This window comes from Macaca mulatta, chromosome 14 (assembly GCF_049350105.2).
Source record: "Macaca mulatta isolate MMU2019108-1 chromosome 14, T2T-MMU8v2.0, whole genome shotgun sequence".
NCBI classification, from domain to species: domain Eukaryota; kingdom Metazoa; phylum Chordata; class Mammalia; order Primates; family Cercopithecidae; genus Macaca; species Macaca mulatta.
This window is the reverse complement of record NC_133419.1, coordinates 121,759,602-121,787,217: the sequence shown is the minus strand read 5'-3', so window position 1 is coordinate 121,787,217 and position 27,616 is coordinate 121,759,602. Positions and strand designations below refer to the sequence as shown.

The 27,616-nt window shown below is 40.5% G+C and overlaps 2 protein-coding genes across 8 annotated transcripts in view; both read right to left on the bottom strand.

Annotated features, from left to right (window-relative positions):
- Positions 1-11,154, bottom strand: part of TECTA (tectorin alpha) — a 102,251-nt gene extending 91,097 nt beyond the window's left edge. For 4 of the 5 annotated variants that reach the window (XR_013404347.1, XR_013404348.1, XM_028834086.2 and 1 more), the window contains exons 1-4: positions 11,010-11,154; positions 5,779-5,931; positions 4,488-4,552; positions 1,251-1,384 (exon numbers count right to left, since the gene is read on the bottom strand). Coding sequence is in view for 3 of the 5 variants with exons in the window: in XM_028834086.2 (XP_028689919.2) it covers positions 1,251-1,384; positions 4,488-4,551 (198 nt within the window). In the remaining 2 variants the exon portion in view is untranslated. Of the gene's footprint in view, positions 1-1,250; positions 1,385-4,487; positions 4,681-5,778; positions 5,932-11,009 lie in introns of those variants that run through there. The other variant, XM_077964537.1, reaches the window with a different exon arrangement.
- A 1,395-nt stretch (positions 11,155-12,549) lies between these two features.
- The window catches only part of TBCEL (tubulin folding cofactor E like), a 69,538-nt gene continuing 54,471 nt past the window's right edge, over positions 12,550-27,616 (bottom strand). The window contains exons 8-9 of one of the 3 annotated variants that reach the window (XM_077960646.1): positions 20,456-20,624; positions 12,550-12,770 (exon numbers count right to left, since the gene is read on the bottom strand). In XM_077960646.1, the coding sequence (XP_077816772.1) occupies positions 12,732-12,770; positions 20,456-20,624 (208 nt within the window). In that variant the 3' untranslated portion in view covers positions 12,550-12,731. 3 annotated transcript variants of the gene reach the window in all.

Sequence of the window (27,616 nt, the reverse complement as noted above, 5' to 3'; positions counted from 1 at the left end):
TCCTCACTCTATTATTGCCAAAATCAGGTCAACACATCCCAAAACTTAAAACCAGCTATTGCAGACTAGGGAGGCCCTGTTGTGAGTAGAGAATAAAAGGCGTTTCAGGATGTCAGAGTGAAGTGTTTGCTAGGGAACAATAGGTGTAATTAAAACACACAGACTGGCAGAGGAAGCTGGTGATGACTCACATGTGTCTTGATTATATCCTATGGTTGAGATCAGTGGTTCTCAAACTTTTGTGGGCATCAGAACCACTTGGAGGACTCATGAAAACACAGATTACTGGCTCCTCCTCCCAGAGTTTCTGACTCAGTAGGTGTGGGGTGGGGCCCAAGAAATGACATTGCTCATGAGTGCCTGTGTAACCCTGCCTCTGCAGGTTCAGGGACTACCAGTTAGGTAATGGAACAGGGAACTCTTTTCTAGCGGGAATCATCCCGGAGTCATAAATCAAAAGTTGGGTAGAGAGAGGTCCCAGAGGTAGAGATGGCCAGAGGTGGACATGCTTAGGGTTGCATTCTTCCTCCAGGGATGTGGTATAATCCCTCACCCAGTTCTTTAAGGCCAACAATAAAGGCAGGCTCAGTTGCTCTGAGTCTTCCTCTTCATGTGCAACCGTTTCACTAGCAGCAAACCCAATGATCCAAAAAAACAAAAACAAGAACCTGAGAACACAGGTGCCTAGAAGAGCTCTGATCACAAATGGGACCATTTCTTAGTGCGGGTTGAGCGATGGGATCCTCTGGCCTATCTACAGACGATTATTGAGGGTGGCCAATTCTGCAAACAACTTTGATATAATAGTTGATTACCCCTCTACTGTGTTCAGACTTTGCTTCGAATTGGTAGGAAGCCCAAGAACAACAGATGCCTAAACTTTTCACACCCCCAGAAGGGAAAGAAAAATGATATTGCTCCTACTGTGGTTCATTGTATCTTTTTATCTCATTGAGTAGCAGAAATAATGTTCATGGCATTGGGGCTTCTGCTTCACTTCTATGTTTAATCACCCACAAAAGCAATTTATTACCCTGTATACTCCTCCACCATGAACATTAGCCATTAAATATACCTTTGACTTTCTTAATCATAAAACCTATCAGCTCATGAAATCTCAGAACTTGTCGTTTTGGCTGCCAATAAATCCTCCTTCCCAGAGCTCTGGAAGAGGATACTTAAAATGCTTTTCTTAATGACAAACAAAAGGGAGAGCCAGAGAGCAACAGCTGGGCTGCTTCTCCACTTACATAGACAGTGCGGTAAGGAACGCCAAAGAAGAAAACTGGGATGGCCAACTTAATCTCAGATGAGCTTCCATCGTCTACTTTAGGGGTTTTGGTGTCATTCTGCCAAAATGGATACATGAGCTCCCTGGGCTGAGCTGTCAAGAGAGATGATGGTTAGATAGATGGCAGCTCCCTCTTCCGTTTGGCAAGCTACATCCCTCCTACTTACTGAAGCCGGTTTCTTTCAGTAAGGCTTGCAAGCTGAACACAAGTCACACTGCCCTCTCATTCATCCTAAACCTAGGCCATACACAGTGCAGTATCTTCTGCCTCTGGGAAAGGGGAGAACGGGAATGATAATGTTTCTCCATAGGAGAAAGCGCTTTGTGCACGTTCTTGCACTTTCATGCATCTTGGTGATATCTACGGTTACAACTGGCTGGAAATTTGTGAAACTTCCCTGGAAGCTGGAGCTTTCTGGGTACTGAGAGGCAGCCTCTAGGTCTGGCATGGCCACAGTTTTGAAGCTCCCTTTCTAGCTCAAGAATTCCACTATCGTGTCTTCCTGAAAGGAGTTCCCTCCCTCTTGCCGCCCAATTGGAGAAAATCCCAGATCCCAGAAGGAAATAAACAACAGTGGGGACTGGGACAAAAGTGGGAGGAGAGGATTTGTAGTAATTGGCCCATGAATGACCTTGATTGAGGGCTGGCCCTGCAAGAGGCTCTTTGTCCAACTCCTTTTTACAAAAGACAGACACGAGATCCTCCGCGGTCAGGGGGTTGGGTCCTTGAGAACTCTTTGGAGAGGAATTGCAGGGCTCTGACTGGTCCTCCTGGTCACGGGAGAGCCATCATACAAACACACACTGCACCCCGCCGTGACAGGGTTACCCCCGTCCTGGCAGCCCCGGCTTGCTGCTCCCAGGTTTCCGGTCCGTACTGCTGCAAGGTGTGGCTCAGTTTTGTGGGAGAAATGAGACAAGTTCCCTAGGGTCTGCATCACTGAGGATCAAGTCCAATAGTATCTGTGAAATAATCTACATTTTGGGTGTTACTTTTCTCTGCCTCTGTCCTTTCTTCCCTGAATGAATATAAGACAATAGGACACTATCATTTTCTCCCTTTTTCCCTTTTTTTAAATTTCTCATTCTCAGGGGCAGCGGCAAGCCCATTCTGAGCATCAGCCACACTTCTTGAGGTACCTGCTTGCTGCCATGAGATGCCGACGCCCCCATTCTCATGTCGGGCCTTCTCCTCAGGAAAGTCCCTGCTCTGTGCTGATGGAAGCAATAGGCTGGGGAGCAACCGGCCAAGGACTGTCTTTGCTCCTTTGGGAGGCTTTTAGTGAACAGACAACAGCTCATGTAAAAGAGAGTGCAAAAGGGCCAGAAAGCAGGCCTGTTGCACCAGGCCAAGAGCCAGCTCTCCAGTTCTGAAGCAGGGAGCAAGAGGAGTTCTGCCTCAATGGAGGGCTAATTTCTTTCCAGGGGCTGACGTCCGAGGAAAGCAGGGAAACGAATCTGGTCATTAGTGTATATGCATCGTCCAAACCCCAGAAGTTGCTGAGAAGCTGCCCGAATTTGAGCCTGTAGGAGGCACTGTGTCAGATCATAGGAGCTCTGGGCCCATGAGCTGTATTTAATTTACAACCAGCAGGTGAAAAGGGGTCTTCTAACATTTCTATTTACATAATAGTAACAAATTAAAAATTCCTAGAAGGTACGAATTAAAAAAAAATCTTTATAATCGCTACTACAGTATTATACACAGGTACTTATTTCTCAAGTTAACAGTAACAAATTGTGTCCTGGCATGGATTTATCCTTCATGGGGAACTTTTTAGGAGTCGTGCCCAAGTATGAATGAGGGCTTAAATTCACACTGAATTATCATCATTTTTTGGAAAGATTAATTGGTATTTTGGGCTGCATTAATTGGCCAGTCTGCCTAGGGAATGGAAAATCCATAATACCCCTTGGAGGAGACAGAAAACCATGGCCAGGGAGAATGATCCTAACCTCCTCTTCTGCTGCAAAGGTGAGGCAGTTTGCAAGATTCTTCTCTTTGCGGGTGATCCTAATTAGTTCACAATTTTGAATAGGAAAGAATGGACAGTTAAATATTTTTAATTTTAAGAAGGATACAAACAATAAGAATATCTAATATGGTAAATAATACTTGTCAAATGAAAAGGAGGGTGCTAAACACAAGGGCATAGGTTTAAACTACAGTAATTAACACCTCAGAAGCCATTATTATTAAAATATATATATATGTAACTGTTAGCAGCATGGCCTATCAATAACATCAGAGTTGCTAAAAGAAAGAATATCCCTATCCATGCTTGCCCTAAGCTGAGAATTTCACAATAAACATAGCTATGTTTCCAGGATTTTTTTTCCCACCAAATAAAATGTACTTTCTTGGAGCTGGGGTAGAAGGTTGAAATCACGGGCCCTCTTTCATTCTTGTGGGGTCTCACACTGTGGTTTAACTGTTTAAATTCACCAACTCTGGAAAAACATTAGCGCTGCACAGGGGCTGGACATGCGCACCTCAGACTTGTACTCACGTGCCACCTGAACTAGACAAACTCTCAAAGTAAAGAAAGGTGCCTGAGAATTTTAGCCATAAAATGTTAAAATCTATTTAGACTACCCCATCTTTGTCTAAAATCCAAAACAACAGTAGAAAAAGATATATGTGGCCTTTCACTTACGCAGGGCAATGCTACACAGAGAAAGAGAAGGAATCACTGAGGGGAATAATTCTCTTATTTACCTTGAAGTTTTAGATTTGGGGGCCACGTAAAAGGTCACTGATATACAAGCCACTGACATCAATACCATTGTAATTTCCTAGTTTTAGGCCAAAATAAGTAGATTATTTAAAGTCTCCACCGCAAATTAAATGCCTTAATGGGAATCAGTGATCAGACATGAGGTGCACATACACCTATCTTATCTACTTTTAATGGAAGTATTTTGCATTATTTTAAAGATCTACTCCATTAGCATAGGGCAAGCTGGTATATACAAATAGTATTTGAAGTTAAATCAGAAGAAAGTGGGAATATAAGTAAACCTCATTTAAAGTTAATGAATTTTACCCTTGATAATAGAATTTAATTACATTTTTCTCGTGTATCTGTCGACACACATGCACCTGCCCTTACAATTATGGTTCCTAATAAACGTGTCTCTTTATCAATTCAAGAGCATGCTAACTGAGAGCTTTATGGAATTCTGTAGTACTCACCTTGGTGCCGTACAAGTGCGAAGATGAAAGAGACCCAAATTCTAAGGAATGATGAATAATTCATCCTGGAATTTTAAAAAGAAAAAGAAAAAAAAAATCCCCAGCTTGCCAGAGTAAATAGAACACCAGGTGTGTTTGGTGGCGAATCCCAAGACCATCAAAACCATCACAGAACAAATTCACGTAACAACATCAACAGTGCTGAGTCGGGCTGAAATCCCCTGAATGCTGGCAGGTCCTCCTAAGTTCAAAACTTCACGAACAAATTATAGCTGCCCAGAAGAAGCCAGTCTGGAAGTGTAATGATATCGTTCGAATTGTCAAGTAATTATTTAGAATTAGTGAGAGCAGTATGAGTAAAGGAAAGGTATCTCCTGTGCATCGAATAAAGCACTGAAAACTAGGACCCAACGCTAAAGATGCATGCGGGTCCCGGGTTGTGTCTCTGCACCAGAAACCACACCCCAGTGAGACCTGGCTTTCCTAATTTTCACAACAGCTTTCCACCAAGATCAAACAAAAGTTGGTTAAAACACAGTATGTTCTACAGCTAGGAGAATTTAGAGTTTGCCATCACCTTCTCCATAGAAGGGAGCCGATCCATCATTCTGAAGTATTGACCAGATTCAGGGCCAGTCTACTCTGTTCACTGACTTCACATAGTGAAATGAATGATAGAAACATTAGTAATAAAAAAAAGAACCCGTCCAGAATTGGAATCACAATAAAAAATAGAATCCAGTGCACAAGCAACCAATTAATTCCAGCAAGTTAATTAAAGAAGGAACGCAGCAAAGATGAACTTGTTTTCGTGTTAGTTTACAATCAGTTGCACGGTGGCTTTACCCTCCATTAGGAGTGCGTTTTGTCTGTGTCACTCTGCAAAGCTACAATGAGAACACGGATGCAAGCTCAAGTTAGATATCACCAAAGTGCGTGGCTAGACCATGAAGTCTCCTCCTGAGAGTATTCTTAAAAAGAAAAACCTTCCTCTTATTTGAAGTTATCACAATTCTTCAGCCAAACTTTCACGGGAAAGGCAATGAATTTATCCTGTGAGAGTTTTATTGCAAATCTTTAGTTGTCAAGTATGTATGTTGTAATTTCAAGCACATATTAAATATTAGACAGTTTTGCTGGAAACGGTACAAAGGCTTTAGCAGAGATCACACACAGCTTTAACGGAGACAGATGCCATGCAAGTTTAAGACTACAGCCCTTAGGGAACTGGTTCAGAGAGAAGGAAGGAGGATTCATTTAGATATTTGTATTTACGAAAAATGTCACTAACCTGTTCTGTAGAGGCTGGAGAAACTGAGTCAGAAATATTAAGCCAAATCTTGGTAAGCCAGGAAAAATTAGGTAAAACAAGAATTCATGTCAGTTCTCCTCAACTTGTTGCCAATAATTTCTGATTCCTGAAATGATGTCTGAATCCTGTACTCTTAAAACCAAAAATTAAGTTAGTCCTGCACTAGAGACAGGTAAGTGTTGAGCTGCAATCAAGTTTTTTTCTATTGATTAAGGAAAAGTAAATCTAAAGATCAGTTTCAGGATTGCGTAGAGAGGTTCTTTGCCTGAAAAACTAGACCTTTTTTTCCCCCTTAAAAAAAAAAAAAAAAAAAAAAGGTAGATTCAGATGGAAATGTCAGGTGCTTGGAGCTGAAACCTTGGGCCTTTCTGATCAGAATCACTTTGCACTGAAAAACACAAAAGAAAACCCCCTTCTACCTTTGTACCCAAAAGAAGCAACTGTATAATGTTACAGAATTAGCATCCACCGGCATGGGATTAAAACTCCGAACAAAGCAGCTGCCTCCAACGTTTAAATGAAGTTGGTTTTCCATTAAAGTCTTTTTTTGTTTCTCTGGTTTTGGACAGTCGCCACAGATAGGCCCTACTCTATTTTTTCACAGGTATGTATGAAGTATTTAAAGAAACTTTTCCAAACTTTTTAAGTTTTATGCCCTCTCTTTTCTCTCTGATGCATCGCTCTGCAGGAGATAGGACAGGGCAGTTTCCAGGCAAAATCTAACAAGGGACCTAGTGCTAGACATGATCTTCCACAAGGGAAATCTCAAACTGTGGCCTGGAAACCTCCCCTGACACCCAGGGAGGGTCACTGGAGGCAGAGGGGGGAGATAAACCCCTCCTGATAAAAGTTTGCAGTAAGTAAATAGTTTAAAAGGCATGTGAATAAGGGGAAAACGTGCTCGGTTAGATGCTTCCAAGCATCCAGTAGATGTGGAATAAGCAAAACTGGCTAAGGCATAAGCTGAATCTACTATTCGAAATGTTTAAATGGAATTTATCAAGAAAGAAGTAACTTGACTGTAGCAGGAAAAAAACTCTTCTGTAAATCAATGGGAATTTAAAAATTATTCCAAATTTTCTCTGACCAGACATTTAAATGCCAACTGTACAAAAGAAATATAATTCTAGGTTTAAGCATGTTGTCACAAGAGTGTTTGGTGAACTAAATTTTTTAGTTTAAATTTCTCCATGTTTTTCCAAAAACCTGTGAAAATTCAGCAGGTTTCCCACATTGTTTATTCTCTCACTGGTGTTATGAATCCTCCACACATATTTACTTACAGATGTTAAATGACTGCTTCTCTCCAAATGACTCACATTTATTTATTTTTCTTTGGATTCTAGGAGTGCTTAGAATGGCACATATTTATATAACAGAAAAGCTAGTTTCTTGGGTGCCTATTTAAAATAAAATTAAGTTCAAATCAAAGACACATTAGAGAAGGATTCTCTTTGTCCAGCCTTAGGTTGTAGTCCAGTAGTCAACCTACATGTCTTGAAGCAAAATCGTTGGCTCCGTTTTTCGTGTTAGTTTACAATCAGTTGCACGGTGGCTTCACCTTCCATTAGGAGCGCTTTTTGTCTGTGTCACTCTGCAAAGTTGCGATGAGAACACGGATGCAAGCTCAAGTTAGACATCACCAAAGTGCGTGGCTAGACCATGAAGTCTCCTCCCGACAGTATTCTTAAAAAGAAAAACCTTCCTCTTATCATTTGAAGTTATCACAATTCTTCAGCCAAACTTTCACGGGAAAGGCAATGATCTTCCTGGTGGCATATTAATTGCTTTCTTCCTTTTTCATGCTCTCTAGGATATTTATATCTCAGCCCTTTTGACCCACACTGGATGCTCCATCCTTCTCGAGGCAGGACTGCTGCTGGTATAAATGCCATCGGGGCATAACCAGATACACAAGATGGTGGCATACATGATTAGAATTAGAATGCCTCTGAGAATCCGGCTGCAAGGGAACACCAGGTGCGTGGGGAGACGCCAGGTTGGCTTATCACTTTGGGAAGCTGGTCAGTGAGTGTGTGTTCTGGTGTACACCCAGTGGTCACAGATTGACAAATGACAAAAATCTCTTTTCCTGCTGTGTCAGCAGGAGGACTTATTTTGTTGAAAGTGTGAGGTGAGCAAAGATTTTGACAAGATTTAGATGTGGGATAGGGTGGGGGTGCATCGGAGCTAGTCAACCAAGATATTTGTGCTTTATTAAAAAAATGGCGAAGTTGATGCTATTTTATAGGCAAGAGGAAAGACGGCTCAAACAAAATAAAAAAATACAGTCCTCTAAAATCAAGTAGAATGGGTTTTACGTGTGGGATGCTTTTGTTTTTGTGTTGTTTTCTTAACTTTCATATACCTTTTTCTGTGGAACAGATGGTCAGATGTGAGCTACTTTGAAATGATGCAGTTATTGGCTATGGCAGACATGGAGATGCGCCACTCAGACCCCCCACTAAACTCCGTACAACAGAGATGGGAGAAGCACAGTTGGCCAACAGCCTCTAGCCCTCAGCGCTTTCAGGCTCAGCCCCAGTGCTGAAACCCAGGACACACTCTTCATGGGACAGCCCTCCGCCAATAACTGGGCAAGGTCAGGCTACACAGTCTAGCACTTTCCAACCAAAGCAGGACTCCCCAGATGGGCAGTTTTTGCTCTGGAGAGCCCTGTTGAATGACAAAGACTTGGTCAGGTGCTCAAGGGAAGCAGTTCTATTATACCAATGTCAAGGTCTACCTGGGAAAAACATACATATGTGTGTGTGTATATAGGTATATATAATTTATTACACATTATATGCATACATATATATTATACATGTGATTTATCATATACACATGTACACACACATGTACATATAGGTATTTTATATGCTTATTTTATATACCTAGCCTCATTTGGAGGCTATCTGGGTAGATGCCTCCAAAGATTTATTTCTGAAAATTTCTGATCCTTTAGACACACCCTACTGCACACCATCAGGAACTAAAATTTCCCCCAGCACAGGAAGACAGTAGAGAGGACTTCCCCCGACAAGGCAACAGTTGCTCTCTTCAAAAGCTGCTCCCACCTTCTCTCCTGAATGCCAGGCCTGTAATCTGGGCTAAGCTGCTGCATAACCCAGCCAGAGACATGCTGGGCCTGACAGGAGACAAAAGGGACTGTGCCCACGAAGGTGCTGCAGGTGCAAAGCGCCAGCACGCACTGGTAGGGATGAGGGGAGGGCATACCCAGGGGCACTCTCTAGAGCTACAGACTTCAACGTGGTGTCAAGAGCACCAGCGGATGGTGCAAACTCACTCCTAGAGAAGCTTCTAGAAGCCTGGAAAAAGTGATGGCTCACACTGAGCAAGGTTCAAATGCCTGAATTACCATGGCAGATGGCCGAAGAAGGGACCAAAAGGCTCACAGATGTTTGCATGGTGGAATAGATATATTATGTGACTCTGCTAGGCCCACTGGACAATCACGTTCCATGGAAGGACAGAGGACAGACGCACCAGCCACCAAAGCCAGCAGGAATATACTGGAGAGGGAGGCACCAGTATCACTAAGCAGCTCAGTAGTGGCTCCCTAATGCCAGCCAAGGCTAATGCCAGGAAAGGTGATCATGGAACTTGGCTCTGATAGCAACGGAGATGATGGGTCCCTGCAGAAATACAGGCCAGGTGACATAACGCTACTGTGTGAAGCCAGGGATGCTGGGAGGGCAATCATAATTTTTGTAATGACCAAGAAGATCAGAGGGGCAGCCAAGGGACCTGATCCTTAAAGAGTCAAGGACATGCTTAATAAAGCACAGTATCCAAGGGGCAAAGCAGATGGGCAGCCAGCAAAAGCATGGTTTCCTCTGTATAATAATATAAAAGAGCAAGAGCCAGGCGCGGTGGCTCACACCTGTAATCCCAGCACTTTGGGAGGTCGAGGCAGGCAGATCACCTGAGGTCAGGAGTTCAAGACCAGCCTGGCCAACATGGTGAAACCCTATCTCTACTAAAAACACAAAAATTAGTGGTGGTGTGCCTGTAATCCCAGCTACTCAGGAGGCTGAGGTAGGAGAATTGCTTGAACCCAGGAGGTGGAGGTTGCAGTGAGCCGAGATCTCACCACTGCACTCTAGCCTGGGCGACAGAGCAAGACGCTATCTCAAAAAAAGAAAGAAAGAAAGAAAGAAAAAAGCAGGAATGGTTGAGAAAGGTGGAGAGCAGTGGTCCCAGTAAAAAAAAACCATGGGCCCTGCTTGGTTTCTGGATCTGAGTCAGTTTTCAAATCTGGAATCTAGACTGAAAAGGTAACAGGTACCCAAAGGGCAGGACCCTCCAACACCATGGCAAATATGGTAATTTTCCCAATCTGTCCCCAAAAAGACCTTTGGCCATTTACACAAGTGACCATAGACTGGGAGAAGGAGAATGCTTAGACATTTTGAGGACTGTTATAGAAGGAGTTTGAGTTAATAATGATAAAGACTCCATTAAAGTGGGAACACATAGGGCTCAGAGAATAAAAGGAATCCTAGAAAAGTTTACAGTGGGTTTACAGGGGCTGCAGACCCGTTGGATGTTATTTTCCCAGTCCAAAGATATTACAATAAAATTAAGCTTAAATCAAAGATTCACCTAGAGAAGGATTCTCTTTGTCCAGCCTGTATTAAGGTTTAGTCCAGTAGTGAACCTAAATGTCTCGAAGCAAAATCGTCAGCTCTATTTTAATAAACTGCTAGCAGCATACTAATTGTTTTCTTTTTCCATGCACTCTAGGATACTTATATCTCAACCCTTTTGGCCCACGTTGGATGCTCCATTCTTCTCGAGGCAGGACTGCTGCTGGTATAAATGCCATCTGGGCATAACCAGATACACAAGATGGTGGCATACATGAATTAGAATGCCTTTGAGAATCTGGCTGTGAGGGAACATCAGGTGCGTGGGGAGAGACCAAGCTGACTTATCATTCATTGGATTAGGAAGCTGGTCGGTGAGTGAGTACCATTGGGATTGATGTATTAATACTTGGCACATTGCATCTTTAGCTTATAGAGTAACAACTATCATAGTAAGGAAGGCAAGTGGAAATCTCTGACACTCCCTGTCCCTACTCCGACTAAAGTAGTCACATAAAAGAATATTGCACCCTGGGCTGTGGGGAGAATGGTAAACATTAGTATCACTCTTAAAGAAAAGGGGTGGTGAACTCTTACCATATCTTTATCGAACTGGCCAGGATGGATCCTAGAGAATGGCTATGGACTACTCCAACTTCAACCAAGTGGTAGTACCAATCGCAGCTGCTGTGCTTCAGATACGTGATATGTGGCCATTCATTTGACAAATGCATTTTTTTCCCTGTTTGAATCAGGAATGAGGGTCAAAAATAGTTCACATCTTATGGAACAGACAACAATATATATCTGTATTTCTAGCTTTGCCCCAGGGCTATAAGTCTCCCACCTTCTTTCATATTGTAATGAAAGAGTTCTGAGTCATCTGGGTACTACAGAACATCACCTTGATTCACTGTATTGACAACATCAACAAACCGGGCACCATGGGCAAGAGATGGCCAGCAGGCTGGACGCCTTAGTAACACACAGGGGCTCCAGAAGGTGGAAGATAAATCCTACAAAGATTCAGGGATGCTATTTCAGTAAAGTTGTAAGGAATCCAGTGGCCAGGAACATGCTGGGACAACTCCTCCAAAGGAAAAGGCAAATTGCTGCATCTTGTAGCCTGTCTACAAAGAAATTCTTTCTTCTTTGTCAGCTTCTTTGGGTTCTGGAGGCTACATGTTCCAAACCCAGAGAAATTGCTTCAGGTGATATGAAATTAAGCCAGTTTTGTGTTGGTCTGAGAACATAAAAGAATTCCATTGCAGCTCCAGGCTACGATGCAAGCAGCTCTGCTGCTTGGGCCATGTGTTCAGTAGGTCCTTTGATATTGGAGGTGTGTTTGGTGGAAAAAGATGAAATGTGGACTTTATTGCAAACCCCAGGGGAAGAACTACCACATAGGCCCCTGGAGTTCCGGAGCAATGTCATGTCATCTGCAGCAAAGAATTACACACCTTCTGAAAATCAGCTCTCTCATGGGACTAGGCCATGTGATGGAATATTTGTCTAAGAGACAGTGGTCATGTATCCAGAACTTCCCACGAAGACCTACGCCTTGTTGGACCCACCAAGTCATGAAGTCAAGTGGACCCAGTAGCAATCTAGCATAAGATGGAAATGACATATCTGGGACCAGTCATGAGTAAGATGCCTGAGTAGGTAGTCCAGACTCCATGTCACCTGACATAGTTGTGTCAGTACCTACTCCCCAACCAGATCACACATATGGCTATATGTGGGAAGGTGAATACGACAAGATGGAGGAGGAGGAAGAAGCCTAAGCCTGGTGCATGGATGGACTCAATTGGTGTGTGTGCGCGCAAGCCTAAAGCAGACGCTGGTTGGCTTCATGACAGCCTCATTCGAGTGGCCTTGAAAGACAATGATAAGAGAACATCCTCTCAACGTGTGGTGCTTTGGGTGATATATCTTGTCATGCATTTTGTGTCAAAGGAGAAAGAGTTCTGAGGTTAGAATATGTACAAACTCATAGGCAGTGGTGAATGACATAGCTGGCTGGACAAAGGCCTGGAAAGAAAAAGATGGGAAAATCAGTGACAAAGGGGCCTGGATAGACAGATGAGGGTGGACATGAAGTGTGAAGATCTTTGTGTCATATATTATCACCTACCAGAAAACATCCACTACAAAACAGGAACTAAACAACCAAGTAGACAAAATAACTCGGCCAGTTGATGTAAAGCAGTCTTCATCAGTGTTGGTCCAATGGGCGCATATATAAAGTGGCTACAGCAGCAGGATTGGAGGTTATGCATGGGTCAAACAGCACGAACTTCCATTTAGCAGGCTGGTCTAGATACCACGGTATCTGAAATGTTCAATCTGTTCAACCTGCGAATAACAGAGACCAAGGCTGAAATCCCAATATGTTACTGTTGGGGAGACCATTTGGCCATCTGGTGGCAAAATAACCACATTGGACCCCTTTCATCCTAGAAGGGTCAGCACTTCCTTTCCACAGGGATGGAGCCATATTCTGGACATGGGTATGCCTTTCTTGCCCAGGGGCCTCAGCCAGCACCACTAATGGGAGGCTTGCAGAATGCCTTATCCATAAGCATAGAATTCCATGCAAAATAGCATCTGACTAGGGAACCTGCTTTATGGAAAAGGAAGTGTGGCAGTGAGCCCACGGCCATGGGATTCACTGGTTGGAGTAGTGACAGTATGAGCGGAAGATGCCAGCTGAGAAGATGCCAGGTGAGAATTGAAGTAAATTGCTTAAGGAGTAGGTGAAGCACCACCCTGAAGACAATATTATGCAAGGATGAGGTGCTATTCTCCAGGATACTGTGTACACAGCGAGTCAGAGACCTTTGTAGGGTGCGGTGTCCCCAGTAATAAGACTACATGGATCCAGGAACCAAGGTGTGAAGGCAGGAGTGGCCCTACTTGCCATTACTCCCAATGATTACTGGGGGACTTTGTGCTCCTCAACCCCTCATCTCTGGCCTATGCAGTTGGAAGTCCTGGTTCCTCAAGAGGGTACATTCTCACCAGGGGATGTGAGTCCTGCTGAATGATAAGCTATGGGCTGTAATGGTGCCTGGACACACTGGGCTCCTTGTATGCAAAGACTAGCAGGCAAGAACATGAACCATCATCTTCTTAGGAGTAGTTGACTCTGATCAGCAGGAGGAGACAGGGCTATTGTTATACATTGGGTTCAAGGGATAACATATGGCACTCAGGTGACCAATTTTGGTGCCTCTTGGTACTCCCTTACCCAATTAGACTGTGATGGACAAGTGTAGCAACCCTAGTCTGATCAGCATACGATTACGAAGGACTCAGACTATAAGGAACGAAGGTTTGATTAAGGTTTGAGTGAAACCACCAGGTAAGCCACTGAGACCAGAGAGACAAAAGCCAAGGGGTTATAAGGATAGTGGAAGAAGGAGAGAGTGGGTACCAGTTGTCACTCTGAAATCAACTGCAGTGACAGGAGTGTTAAGCCATTTTCCTAGCCTCCCTCTTCTAAGTTTCCTCTCAGATAGAGAGGCCCACCAGAGCCCTAGAGGAGCTGCCATTGATCATGGATGGAAAATTGGATCTACACATTGCATGGAGTGGACCGTGGCAGACACTAAGATGCAAAACTCAGACCCACCCTCAGAAAAGGGATGATTTCCAGCTACAAGGTGTACGGTTAGCTGACAGCTTCCAACTGTTGGCTCCTTTAGCATCTATATCAGTTCAAGCTGAGGTTATGTTCTTGAAGCATTCCCATATCAACGATTGAGAAAAGTATTGGTAAAGGGCCCTGGCCATTTCTGGCCAAGGTAGGACTCATCTAATGGAAAATCTGTGCTCCAGAGCATCCTATTGGGCTGACTGATTCAGGTCTGTAGCATGGTCTGATGGTCCATCTCGCTCAACCCTACTTCTTCCCCGTTCTTTCACAGGTGTTACTCCCCAGCAAACTTCCTGCACTCCCAACTCCACCTCAGCATCTGCTTCCTGGACAACAGAATCTGTGACATTGATGTCTCTGATAAATTTACAAGCCCTGTACAACTGTTTTGCTTCACTGTATGAACTACCATGGAGTCCAAAGAGTTCTGTAATGCAGTTGTTTCTACCACTTATCCACTGAGTGAATAATGTCTAACCTCCTAGATCTAGCTCATTCAGGTGATTACATCTAAGGCTATATTTACATTCTCCCTGAAAATGGTAATGTTGTCCATAACAGGATCCTCAAAATACATGAGGTAATGGAAAAATGAAATTCAAATTTAAAGCAAACAAAATTTTAACACAACCAAGACAGTTCCTATTGTCCTAGTTGTATTCCCTAACAATGGAATAAAGCTTACATCTGCCCTCAAATGCATCAAATATTTTGGAAAACATTTTTCTCTTTAGTCTGTATTATTTGACGTCTGCTTCCCAGAGTCTTGTTTTTATTTATTTAACACCTTAATTGTATTACTTAAGTGACTAAGAAGCATTCAGGAATGCAAAGTCAGAATGATCTGATGAACTGAAATTGCATTGTCTTTTTTTTTTTTTTTTTAACAGATCTAGATCCTGCAGACCATAATAGAAAAGCTGTCTCCTCTATTTTAAAAGTAATATATATATTCTTTACAAGGCTCTCTCTTGAATTTTAAGGAGGAACAGTAGCGTGACTGCCTCATCCTTTCCAATAACAAAACCTTTGATAAAGGCTCCTGGAACATTAAATTATTGTTTTTCCTCAATAAATGCCTATTTTAAGTTCACCTGGAACATCATGCCTCCTTGATAAAAGTCTGAGTTGGAACTGAGTGATCTCTCTCACCTTTGGCTATCTGCTGAAACCAGTTTTAGGGCTCTAGAATGTCCCGAGGTTAAAAAACAAATCATCAGTCTTCTTGGGTCACATTACTTGTTCATTTATTATTGTGAGTAACACCCATCCTGTGTCCAATATGGCATTTCAGAGGAGAAGGGGGGACAACAGATACGTCCCAACCACAATTTCTCAATTCTGGAAATGGTTTGAGGGCAAATTCCAGTCTGGATCTAGAGCTATCAGCCACATCAGTGATTCTGTTACAGAGCCAATCAATTTAGTAAATGGATATTGAGGACATCTCATTTTAATTTTTCAGTGAAAAGGAAGACTAACAATAAAGGTGTGTGCTGGGGAACTTTAGCAGTAAGCACTACAGTACAGCTGTCAGTGCATGGGTTCTGCAACCAAACTGCTTGCGTTTGCATCCTGGTCTTGCCATTTACCAGCCATGTAACTTTTGGTATTACTTAACCTATCTGTGCATCAATTTCCTCACTAGTAAGAAAATGGAGATAAGAGTGTCAACCTCGTAGGGTTGTTGTAAAGACCAAATAGGAACTTCTTTTCCAGAGAAGAACTGAAAGAGAAATGTGACTTCAAAAGCCAACCTTCTTGTTTTAAATGCATTCTAATAACTAGAGAAAGTCACAGTATTTTCCAGTCCAATAGTTATTGGATGTCTTGATACATGTCTACTTTGCAGGTACTCAGAGAAGCTCATACTAAATAGTAATTAAATAAAACGTAGCACAGAGGCTTAAATTACAGTTCTTTGAAATTTGAATAGCAGGCAGAAATAATCTTAAACAGGTCATGATACTTATGTATTTCTGAGGCATTGAAAGACAAGTGAATGAACTCTGTCTCTTAAATACAGAAATAAAGTACAGTCCTTAGACTTTAATCCTTGGTGAAGGTTAATTCATAACGGCTTACCAAGAAATTATTGATAAGCAAGCAGGGTTCAAATGTACAAAATTCTAATACATATAAAAAACTATTTTTCTAAGGAAAAAAGTAGCCCCTGAATAAGAACTGGCAAATTTTAATTTCAACAAATGAGATTTTTCAATCTTACTCATAAAAGGTGATGCCAAATATCTTAAGACAGGTTTTATCCTCAAAGGATAAAAAAGCAGTCAGAAGCATGTCAGAAGTATAAGATTTTGCTAACAGAAAAGCAATAACACGTCTCTTATGAATCTTTGTTTTCTAGTTTTCAACTCTGGCAAAATTCCAATTAAATTTGTCAAAATGGTCAGACTTTTACTAGTTTGGGCCAATCCTCCAGAGAACTCAACCACAGAACCAATGAATATTTTTAGCTATATAAAAATAAACATATACCTTGACCCCACACTCCAGAAAAAAAATCAGAACACAAAGAGAAAATGGACTTGAATTTTAATTTTTCAAAGATTATCTCTATATATATATATATAAATAAAAAATGCAAAGAATAGACCTTCATGTTTAAATTATATTCTAAAATTATATATATATATATATATATATATATATATATATATATATATATATATTTCCATTAACTGCAGGAGACAACTGGCAAGTAAAGAGCCTGAGAGAGTCCAGTCCCTCTCCACCACTACAATGGACATATATTTCAAGGAAGCACCTATGAAAAATAGTAGAGTGTTCACAACACATCTGGTAACACAGATAGCTTCTGGGTGTTCTTGAAAGCAGTTTGTTTGCATTTTCAATTTGACATGAAATGAAGGGAAAAATCAAATTCATAAACAGAAATGACATTACTTAGAACAATCTAGTATTCTGTATTCATGTTTTACATGCCCTAGAGCCTAGTATTTTCATGCAGCAAGCTACACTCACAAGTGCGTTAGTAACAGCTATCAGCTGCACGCCTCAAATGGTGATCAGCTCGTAGTGCAAGTGCTCTCTGCTCCTACCACTGCTGGTTGAGCAACACAGCTGGAACATCTGGTTAGAACTGAATTTTCCTTTCTTTAAAAATAAGTGAAATTTTTAAAAACACTGTAGCATTCAGCCCTGTTATACGTAGCTCAAGTTACATTTTGGCCTTAATATTAACTGAAAGGTCTTAATAACAAGGGGCTTATACTATCTGCTGCTTTCTTACGTATTTATGGCAATGGTGGCAAAAGGTTGCAAAACTTAATAATAAAAAAAGATATATGACTGGATTTTTTCCTTTAAAGCAATCTAGGATATTTCAACAATTCAAATTCAAAAATTGATTTCTACAATGGCTTCAGCAGCCATTCACCCACATGTAGAAAAGATCCCTTGGCTTTGATTTGGTTTTCTTTATTACTCTTTTCCTTTTTCATAATTGGAAATAATTCCTATTTTAGAAAAGATATGTTCTATACATTGTGCCTGCGGCAACATATCAGTAATACTGGCTATGACAGCATTTTGCCTCAAAATGTCAATAATATGCTCTCACTGAATCTGGGCAAAGTCAGTATTAAAATACAGATAAGCTGCAGATAATCAATTAGGCATAACATGTAAACTCAAAGGTCCATGGTCTCTTCTCTCCTTCTTTTAATCCTGTTATAAAAACAATTTTGGTTACAAGTGTCTACACAGCACCAATTTTATTTCAAAAGCAGCATCTTTACTCAGCCACCCAAATGAATCTATAAGTACACATGCTCAAATAGCTTTTTGCATTAACTTCTGTCCTGTAACTCTAAAAGACCAGTAATTGTATTACATTTTTCTCTTAATCAAAAATTATTCAGCAATTATTAAAACCATCAATTACAATGCCGTAAAAATACCCATATTCGCTGAATTAAATGAGAAGCTCCCTTTACATGCAACTGTATAATAAAAGAATTATGCCCGCAGTTGATCAACACTGTGTTCTGTAATAACAGAAGAAACAGGTCTCTAATAGTAAAAAAGCATTTCATAAAACTTTGCCATATATAAAATATCTTATTAATTGTGACCATTCCACTTATGATTAAAGCATAACATAAGTGTTTGTTCTGCCTTCTGTTGTGGGACAGTCCAGGGTCATACAACTTCAAAAAATAATAATGCATCTGTTTCCCAGGCGGACAAAAGCTTGGGGCTCAGTTACACTGTTTCTCTCAAACTCGTCTGCACTCATGCGTACATACACAAAGCACCTACAGTTTCAATCTTCATGACACTGTTGCCATACTTTTTTCCTACCAAAAGTCTGTCAGGAAAATGTGTTTGCAAAATAATTATTCTTGTCTATACCCAGCCTGGATCTCCATTGCTCATTTTTATGATTTTGAAAGATAATGTCTGCAGCAGAAGGAGAATAGGCCTTACTCATCTTTCTCAAACCCTTTGGTTTCCACCTTTAATGTTACACTGAATGTAGATTTGACTCAGTAGGCCTGGGTCAAAGGCTTTACAGATAGCAAACCTGAAGTGCATTAAGAGAATAAACATCTGCCACATGGCACAGGAAAATTTAAAAAGTAGCGTTAATAAACACAACTCCTCATACATGAAGATTTTACAAGAGTCACCTAAAAATTTCATAAAAAAATTAAATTTGTAGGAGGGGTGGAATTATGTAACAAAGGTCAAAAGGTCAAATGCAATCAGATAATTGCATTCTTTGAAAAATACTTCACTTACACACTTGTATTTCTCAAGCTTCCCATCCATAAACATGGTGGACCAAGAAAAATACACATTAAAGAAAGGGATTACATCTGATTAACAAAGGAATAGAAGAACAAACAAAAAGATTTCCAAGTAGGTAAGGAACTAGCTTTTACAGAAAAGTGCTTTAAATGTGCTTCTGCAAAAAATATGACTTGGAGGCAATTGTGAAGTTTTGACACTTATACTTTACTCATAGATTGGGCAGTTATACTTCTATGAGGCAACTAAATTGAAATGTAAAACAAAAGAATTGTTCAATTATTACATCACAAAGCCCCAGGGAAAACCTGGGCATAAAAGCTCCCTTTGATTAATGTTTCCCACTTTTAATGCAAAGTGCAAGAGCAAGGTCTTCGAATGGATGACACAGGTGGGAAAGTCATAAGCTCTTCCCCCACATTCCTCAACTTCATTCCCCACACACACCATAGATAGTTTGTGAGCTAATTCTCAACTCTCCTGGTGCACGTATCCAGGACTCTATTGAATTATTTATAAAGTCAGGCCTCAGTTCCCAATAGTTTAAAGTAATGAAAAAGAAAGACATGAGAAAATACATTCAATAAGCAAAAACAAAAGAACTCTAGAATCTGACATATTTCATGTTATGAAAATAATGGCTGACATAACGTACAAGGGACATTAAAAGTGAGTCAGTAACATACAAAGAGATCAGACTGTTCTGCCGGTGCTTCCAGAATAACTGCAAGTTTTCCTGGAGTTTTCACTCTACATCTATTCTTCTTCGAGGTTCTAACAGAGTTATAGCTTCTTACTGCGTACCTGAGATTAGAATCAGGTTGAAAAATGCTTAAAACACTTTCAATTATTTCAAAAGGGAGAAATGAGAACAAAAACATCACCCAGGTTGAGAAATAAGAATTCTGAACAGAACAAAACTGTTAGGTAAACCACACATCAAAATGAAAAAAAATGGAACTGAACCAAAAAAGCCAAGGAGGGAGGGTAGCGGAAGGAAGAACTGGGAGAGAGAAGTTCTGGCCCTTCCTGTGAAAATTCCTTGTCCCCCCGTTTAAATTCTCTAGGAGACCCTTCTAAGAGGCTACACTGTTCATGTTATCTTCACAAGTGTACCCAACAGTAACGATAATCAGGTGGCAGGCAAATCCCAGTGAACACAGTAAGAAGTCGGTGATTTCTTTGTCATTTTCCTTACAGAGGGCACATACACTGGAAATGTGGCCAATTCCACTGGCTGAGCCAAGTAAATCTGTGGTAGAAAATACCAAAAATGGCCCCCTACCCACTCCAGGGGGGAAAAATACAAAATCCCTCCCAAACCTAAACAGAACAAAACAAAACAAAAACAACCTCCTCCCTCCTAAAGAAAACCACATTAAAAACAAATGCCCTGCAACAAGTCCTTATGTGTACGTTTTCACAAGGCTGGTAGAGGTTATTTTGTTTTGGATTCCACGTAAATTTTATCTCCATCCCTAATGCCAAAAGAATGCAATGCCCGAGAGCTGTACTTCATTTCCTCTGGGCCAAAGGGTGCTTCATGGTCAAAATAGTAGAGAAGCATGTTGCTTGTGGGTAACTGTACCAGAGTTTTTAACTGTTTCTTTAGTTCTGCAACTGTTTGGTCCAGACGAATGCTCATTTCTTCCACCTGATCGTTAAAGTGGACTTCTACTTTTGCACTGCTCTGGGGTCTTAGGTCCACTTCTGCCAAAGGCTCCAACTTCCCATATTTTGTGATCAGTTCATGATACCTAGAAGGATTAAAAACAACAACACTGTCAGCTTAAACTACTAGCACATGTACTGTGGACTTCTTCCCAACTACAGATAAACAATATTACTAGGCTCAACATCTTTAAAAAATCTTACTCTATCATTATGATACTGTGCATTCTGTGACCTAATATGAGTGCCCGAGGGAGGCCACTGTAAAACCGGGGAATCGTTTTTCCTGAAGATGGTCACATGCCTACTGTTAATCAATGATTACATAAGAATAGGCTTAGGAAAAAATGGAACCTAGAAAAGTAGACACTATAAAGATAATAGAAGGCCATACTCTCTGTAGAACTTGCTTTCTTGGGTGTCATCACCAAGAAGTGCAGATATCCAGGCATGTATCTCTTGGGAATAGATGGAAAGATGGAGGGAGGCCAGCAGTTTCTGAGGCCTGGAGAAGCCATAACTTATAAAGAAAAACATGTAGTTGTATGTTAGCAATTAACCTAACTCTTTCAGAGATGCCTTGTTTGAATGTTCCAATCTAATTTCAGGTGTAATACATAGAATTTATGGAAGAATCAAGAATACATTCTTGGAAAAAAGTGGTAAATAAGGGATACACGTTTCTTGATCAAGGAAGGAATACAGAGCAAAAGACACCAAGAGGAAAGTGAATTACAGAGATGAGAATAGGGCCCACAAAGGTCACGTTTCCCATAGAGAAAATTCTGTCTGCACTGCCAGCCCTGGAGGATCTAGATCCGATTTTATCAAGGACACTTACAAGTTTCCTACATATCAGAAAGGGAAAAAATGCTGAAAAAAATTAATATTAGTTTTATTAAAACCAAGATACAGTGAGGTCACTTTAATTAAGGATCAGAATACAAGTCACACAAAATTATCCCCCTACCTCCTCCACACCACTTTCAGCTTTAACTCAGTTAAAATCAATGTCATAATAAGGTTTGTGGGTACATTAAACATACAGTAAGACCACTGTGGCCAGGAGTGGTGGCTCACACCTGGAATCCTAGCACCTTGGGAAGCCCAAGGGGAAGAATCACTTGAGCCCAGGAGTTTGACCAGTATGGACAACATAGCGAGACCCCATCTCTTATAAAGAAAAAAAAAAAGATTGCTGTGCTTAGAGATGGAAGTAATCATTTCTAATAAGTGGAATAATAGGGAACGCTAAAAATAGCCCTGGCTCTGTCTTCAGGATCTTGACTCCATTTTATAATTAGCTGTGTGACTTGGCAACTCACTGTCTTTTTGGATCTCAGTTTCCTCATTAGTAAAATTAGGAATAATTTCTTCCCTTCCTACTGTATAAGACAGTCATAAGAACCAAATAAAATATCAAACGAGTAAACACTTTGTAAATTCTATGTTCATAAACAAATAAAAATATTTACATTATATTACTGCTGCTCTGAAGCTTATTTTAAAGCACATATACCCATTAAAACATATAAGATTGCTGGACACAGTGGCTCACACCTGTAATCCCAGCACTTTGGGAGGCTGAGGCAGGTGGATCACGAGGTCAGGAGTTTGAGACCAGCCTGGTCAACATGGTGAAACCCTGTCTCTACTAAAAATGCAAAAAATTAGCCAGGCGTGGTGGTGCGCGCCTGTAGTCCCAGCTACTCAGGAGGCTGAGGCAGAAGAATCGCTTGAACCAGGAGGTGGAGGTTGCAGTGAGCTGGGATTGTGCCACTGTACTCCAGCCTGGGTGACAGAGTGAGACTCCGTCTCAGGAAAAAAAAAATGCACACATATATATAGATATAGATATAGATATATGAATGATTGAAATCTACTTAGGTGGGACTTCAAGATGTCAGGATTTTAGCAAAGGCAAACAAAACAAAACAAAGCAAAACAAACAAACACAAAGCTGCCAGGACTTGAAATTTTCCAAGGCTCTAAACTGAAAAGGTAAGATGATTCAAAGTCTAGGGGTATCTTTTCCCCACCCCATATCCTAGTATATGCCTTCAAATAACTGAAACTAGGTTACGAAAATTTAACAAAATCTCAGAAAAGACAGCAGAACCCAGTGGTCAAATAAGAACTGAACCCAAGTCTAGAGATGTTTTACCTTCAGACTATAGAAAAGTAAAATTGTAATACCCTAGCTCTCATATTTTGCCTAGGAGTAACAAAAGAAACAATGTCAAAGTGTTCAAAGAGAATTTACTCATACTACATTTCAGCAAAGAGATGACATGAAGAGAAGTGACCACTTCAAGCACAAGCAAGATGATGAGACACAAAATAGCAACAGAGCACATACCACAGCAAAAAGAATAAAGGAGAGGAACACATAATAAGTAAAAGACAGAGGCAGAACTCAATCTGAGAGAAAACACAACTGAAGAAAAAGAAAACACTCCACAAAACTCAAAAGTCTAGAAATTACTAAGTACTTCAATATAAAACCAGCACTCAAAGATAAATGATAAACTGTAGAATGAGATGAAAATGGAGACTGCAGAGCTAAAGAAACAAACTGAAGAGCAAAACACCACTGACACAGACCCAAATAAATGAATTAGAAAGAATGGCCCCAAAATATTATACCTAACCTAGTGCTTTGGTTTGAATGTGCTCCCCCTCACCAAGCTCATGTGCTGGAAACTTAATACCCAGTGCAACAGTGTTGACAGGGGGCACCTTTTAGAGGCGACTAGGTCACAAGGGCTTCATGAATAGATTAATGGTGTTACAGAGGGAGTCGGCTAGTTATCCTGGCAAAAGTGAGTTCAGCCCTCTCTTGCTCTCTTGTCCTTCCTCCTTCCATCATGGATAATACAGTAGGAAAGCCATAGCCAGATGCTGGCACCCTGATACTGGATTTTCTAGCCTGCAGAACTGAGAAATAAATTTATTTTCTTTATAAATTACCAAGTCTGTGGTATTGTTATAGCAACACAAAATGAAGTAAGGCATCACGTTTTTTCCAGAAATAAATTTAATAAGCAGATATTCTAAAATGAGAAATAAGAAATAGAGCACCATGAGTCCTTCTGGTAAAAAACAAAAACAAAACCCCACTACTCAACACTGAGATTAAAGAACTAGGGATAAGCCCTGAATCTATTTAAATATAAAACTAAAACACAGTAACAACTGTATACTCCTAGACTCATTCATACTTGACATTATAGCCAACTGAATTAATCTCAACCATAAACATATTTGTACACAAAATTATGACCTACATTCAGAAATTAGCCTATCTTCCATAAATGGGCAAGTACATCTAAAAATTAAATGACCTATAAATCAGACACTCTGAAGTCTTAGTTTTCTCAAAATCAACATGTTCAAAAACAACTGCCAGTCCCCAACTGTGTCCTCTTCTAGTCTTTCGTATCTCAGTAAGTGGCACTGGAAACTATCTAATTATCCTAGCCAGAAAGTGGACAGTCATTCTTATTTATTTCTCTCCTATCTCTTCTCTACTTCTCTCATTCAATCAATTACCACATCCCACTCATCTTCCTACATATCCCATGAATCTATCTGCATTTCTCTTGTTCACTCACCTTATAAATTCAGGCCACTATAATTAATAACCTAGATTGCTACAATTTTTTGTGGCTGCATAAACTAGATGAGCTTTCTCAATATCTGTTTCACCCTCCTCCTGGTAGGCCTTCCTGTATTTCAAAGATGGAAAAGCTGAAAAATACATTTCCCATACTCTGTTGCCAATGAGATTTAGCTTCTATCAATCACAGCCCTGGAGAGAGGCAGTAGATCTAGTAGATATAGTGTGGAAACAGTTTGGGTAGAGGCTTCCAAATGACTAGATCACACAGTTCAAGCAGTCTGTTTCTAGAGTCAACGACCCCAGCAGCAGCTTGCTGATCTCCAGATCACAGTTAAAGTGATGTGATCAGCACCAGGGACAGCAGCTTATGAATTTTCCCTTTACTTGATTCCTTACAAAGGTGAGCAGTGCCCTTGGTGGGCCAGTTCCATGGTACTACTCTAGAGTCAATCCTAGAGAGGAGGCCTAAGTCTGCTCCTCCAGCCCTTCCACAGATTTTGTAAGCACTTTATTCACTGTCTGAAATCCTTTTCTTCTTAAAAAAGCTAATGGCTTTCCATGATCTCAGGATGGCCCAAGACAATTCTTGTCTTTATGATAGCCACAGGGTTTGTTATAAAGCACAAATTGTATCCCATCACTCCTCTACTTAAAATCACATAGTACCCACCAAAATAAAGTCCTAACTCTTCAACATGATTGTGGTAGGCAGAATTTTGGCTCCCATATCTGGGTAGGCCTAATCTAATCATATGAGCCTTCAAAAACGGAGTTTCCAACTAGTAGCAAAAGAGGAAGTCAGAGACAGTCAAAGCACCAGATTTTGACACACCATTGCTGGTTTGAAGATGGCACACATGGAAAGTGTAAGAGAGAAGAGAATTCTGCCACCATTCTGACTGTACCTGCAAAGAGATTCTCCTCCAGAGCCTCTGATATAGAAAATAGCCCTGCTGACATATTGATTTTGGCCTTGTGAGACCCTAAGCAGAGAACTCAGCTGAGTCACACTGTGCCCAGACTTCTGTCCCACAGGACCGTGAAATACTAAGTAGGTATTGCTTTAAGCCGTTATGTTTATAGTAATTTATTATAGCAGCAATAGAAAACGAATACAGTAAGCATAAAAAGCCCTTCATGATCTGGTTCCTTCATAACTTTCCAACCTTACTTTGTGTCATCACCATTACCATTTTCTGTACCTTCCTTTCCACTTGTTAAAATCTTAAAATCAATGTTTATTTATTAATTTATAGGTAAGGCCAGCAGACTTTTATAGATGGGTTAGGCTTTGGATGTGGGCTTTGAGAATATTCACTATTAAATAAAAAAGAAGCAAGTGTACTAGAGTTGTGATTCACTATACATACTGAATATGTTCCCTTAAAAGCTACATAAATAAAAATCATGGTTTCAAGATAATCTGTTTTCTCCCAATTTTCTTATTTTCCACTTATCTTTAAGCAGGAAAAATTAGTAAATATAAGAAATCATGATTTTACAAAATGTCCAGTAAATTTCAGAAAGCAATTCTGTCCTAGTCTTTCAACTTATATATTTTATTCATTATCCAAAAGTCCATCCAAACTGAACTATACTGCATGCATTGTACGCCTGAGCTTTTCTTAGCATGAGTTCCAATGTCTTCCTGAAGTTATACTCTGAAGAGGTAGATGGTTTCTGCTGACTAAGCATTCTCTGAAATTAATGATTTTGATTTATATTCTACCAGTCAGTATCTTCATCTGACCATTAACAAGTATTTAATATTCATAAGCCCCACTTCTGAAGAGGGCAAAATGTAAATAAATCTACTTTGGAAAATATTACCAATAAGGATGTATTACAATCATCAAATGCTAAAATGTAACGTATGCCATGTTCAGAAGTTCTCTGGTGCATTCCACCATGACCTTCTAACAGAAAATGGCCAATCACAAGTAAAACAAAATTTACTACAAACAGCATAAAGGCCAGCATAACCACGTGGGCAACTGAGAGTGATAAATGGAAACCAAATGCTAGCTGCAACCCTGTGAAGAATACCACCCACAGGCAAACTGGTGTGTTTTTTTTTCCCTTCTTATTAAATAAAAACACCCACTGAGAGAAAAGCTTCTTTCAACTTTAGGGGTCTTTGAATCCTAAGCAGTTAGAAATCAGGCTACCAGCAGAGTGGGGTTGAAGGTGATACTAACAAAGAGAGGAAGAGAGAATGAAGCCATCTGCGGTGGAACCAGGCTAGCTCTACTCCCAGTGCAAATAAGCAAACCTTCATACACTCAGGTCCTGGTCCATGGCACACCTGTCTAATGTTACATAAGAGCAGATTTTAGCAGCACAGTGGTCATTTTTAGGAGAGGTATGCCTGTTTCTCCATCTTGCCAATCCTCACTCTTGATTCCAAGACCTGGGGGCATTTCCTCAATCACAATTCAGTCAGATATGACTCCAGAAGAGGAAGATGCGGTACACTATTTGAAAAAGACCACAGGTTCCTGCCATATGTCTTAGTCTGTGTTTCTATTTATTATAAAACCTAAAACAAACATTAATTTGTTCTCATGTTTGATTAGTCTTATAAATGATCCTAAATAAACAGTATATATTTTACATAATTTTTAGGAAATTGTAAAATGAAACTCTGTCTAGAATCAGGGACTTTCCAATGGCAGAAAGCATCCAGATTTGGACATCAAATCTCCAAATTCACAATCTTTAGGAGCATCCTAGGGAAAAATAAAGGGATTTACATTTTCTGCAGGTGCCTACGCCACAATGGGATCATAAATATCCCAGAAGTACTCTATTTATCCCTTACAACTGTCTAGAGGTGTATTCATGGGTAGCTTATGTAGTAGTCTCAAGTTAACAATTCTCTTAATCAATCATTCCTCAAATGCAGACAAATATTGAATCAACCGAAGTCTTTACTCTAGGTAATGCTGTATTACTTCAAAATAAATCCCTAATACATGTATCTCTTTTTAAAAGAAATGTAACAAATAAAACATGAAAAATCCCAGATGGTTCACTTGGTTAAACCAAACCTTGAAGTTTAATTAACTATAAGAAAAATATGGCCAGGTGTGGTGGCTCACACCTGCAATCCCAGCACTTTCGGAGGTCGAGGTGGGTGGATTGCCTGAGGTCAGAAGTTTGTGACCAGTCTGGCCAACATGGTGAAACCCCACCTCTAGTAAAAATACAAAAAAATTAGCCAGACGTGGTGGTGTACGCCTGTAATCCCACCTACTCAGGAGGCTGAGGCAAGGGAATTGCTTGAACTGGGGAGGTGGAGGGTGTAGTGAGCTGAGATTGTACCACTGCACTCCAGCCTGGGTGACAGAGCGAGACTCCGTCTCCAAAAAAAAAAAAAAAAAAAAAAAAATTATTGAGTTTGTTTCCCAAGGCATTGGGAGGGATTCAAAAGTACATTCAAAACATCTTCTGACT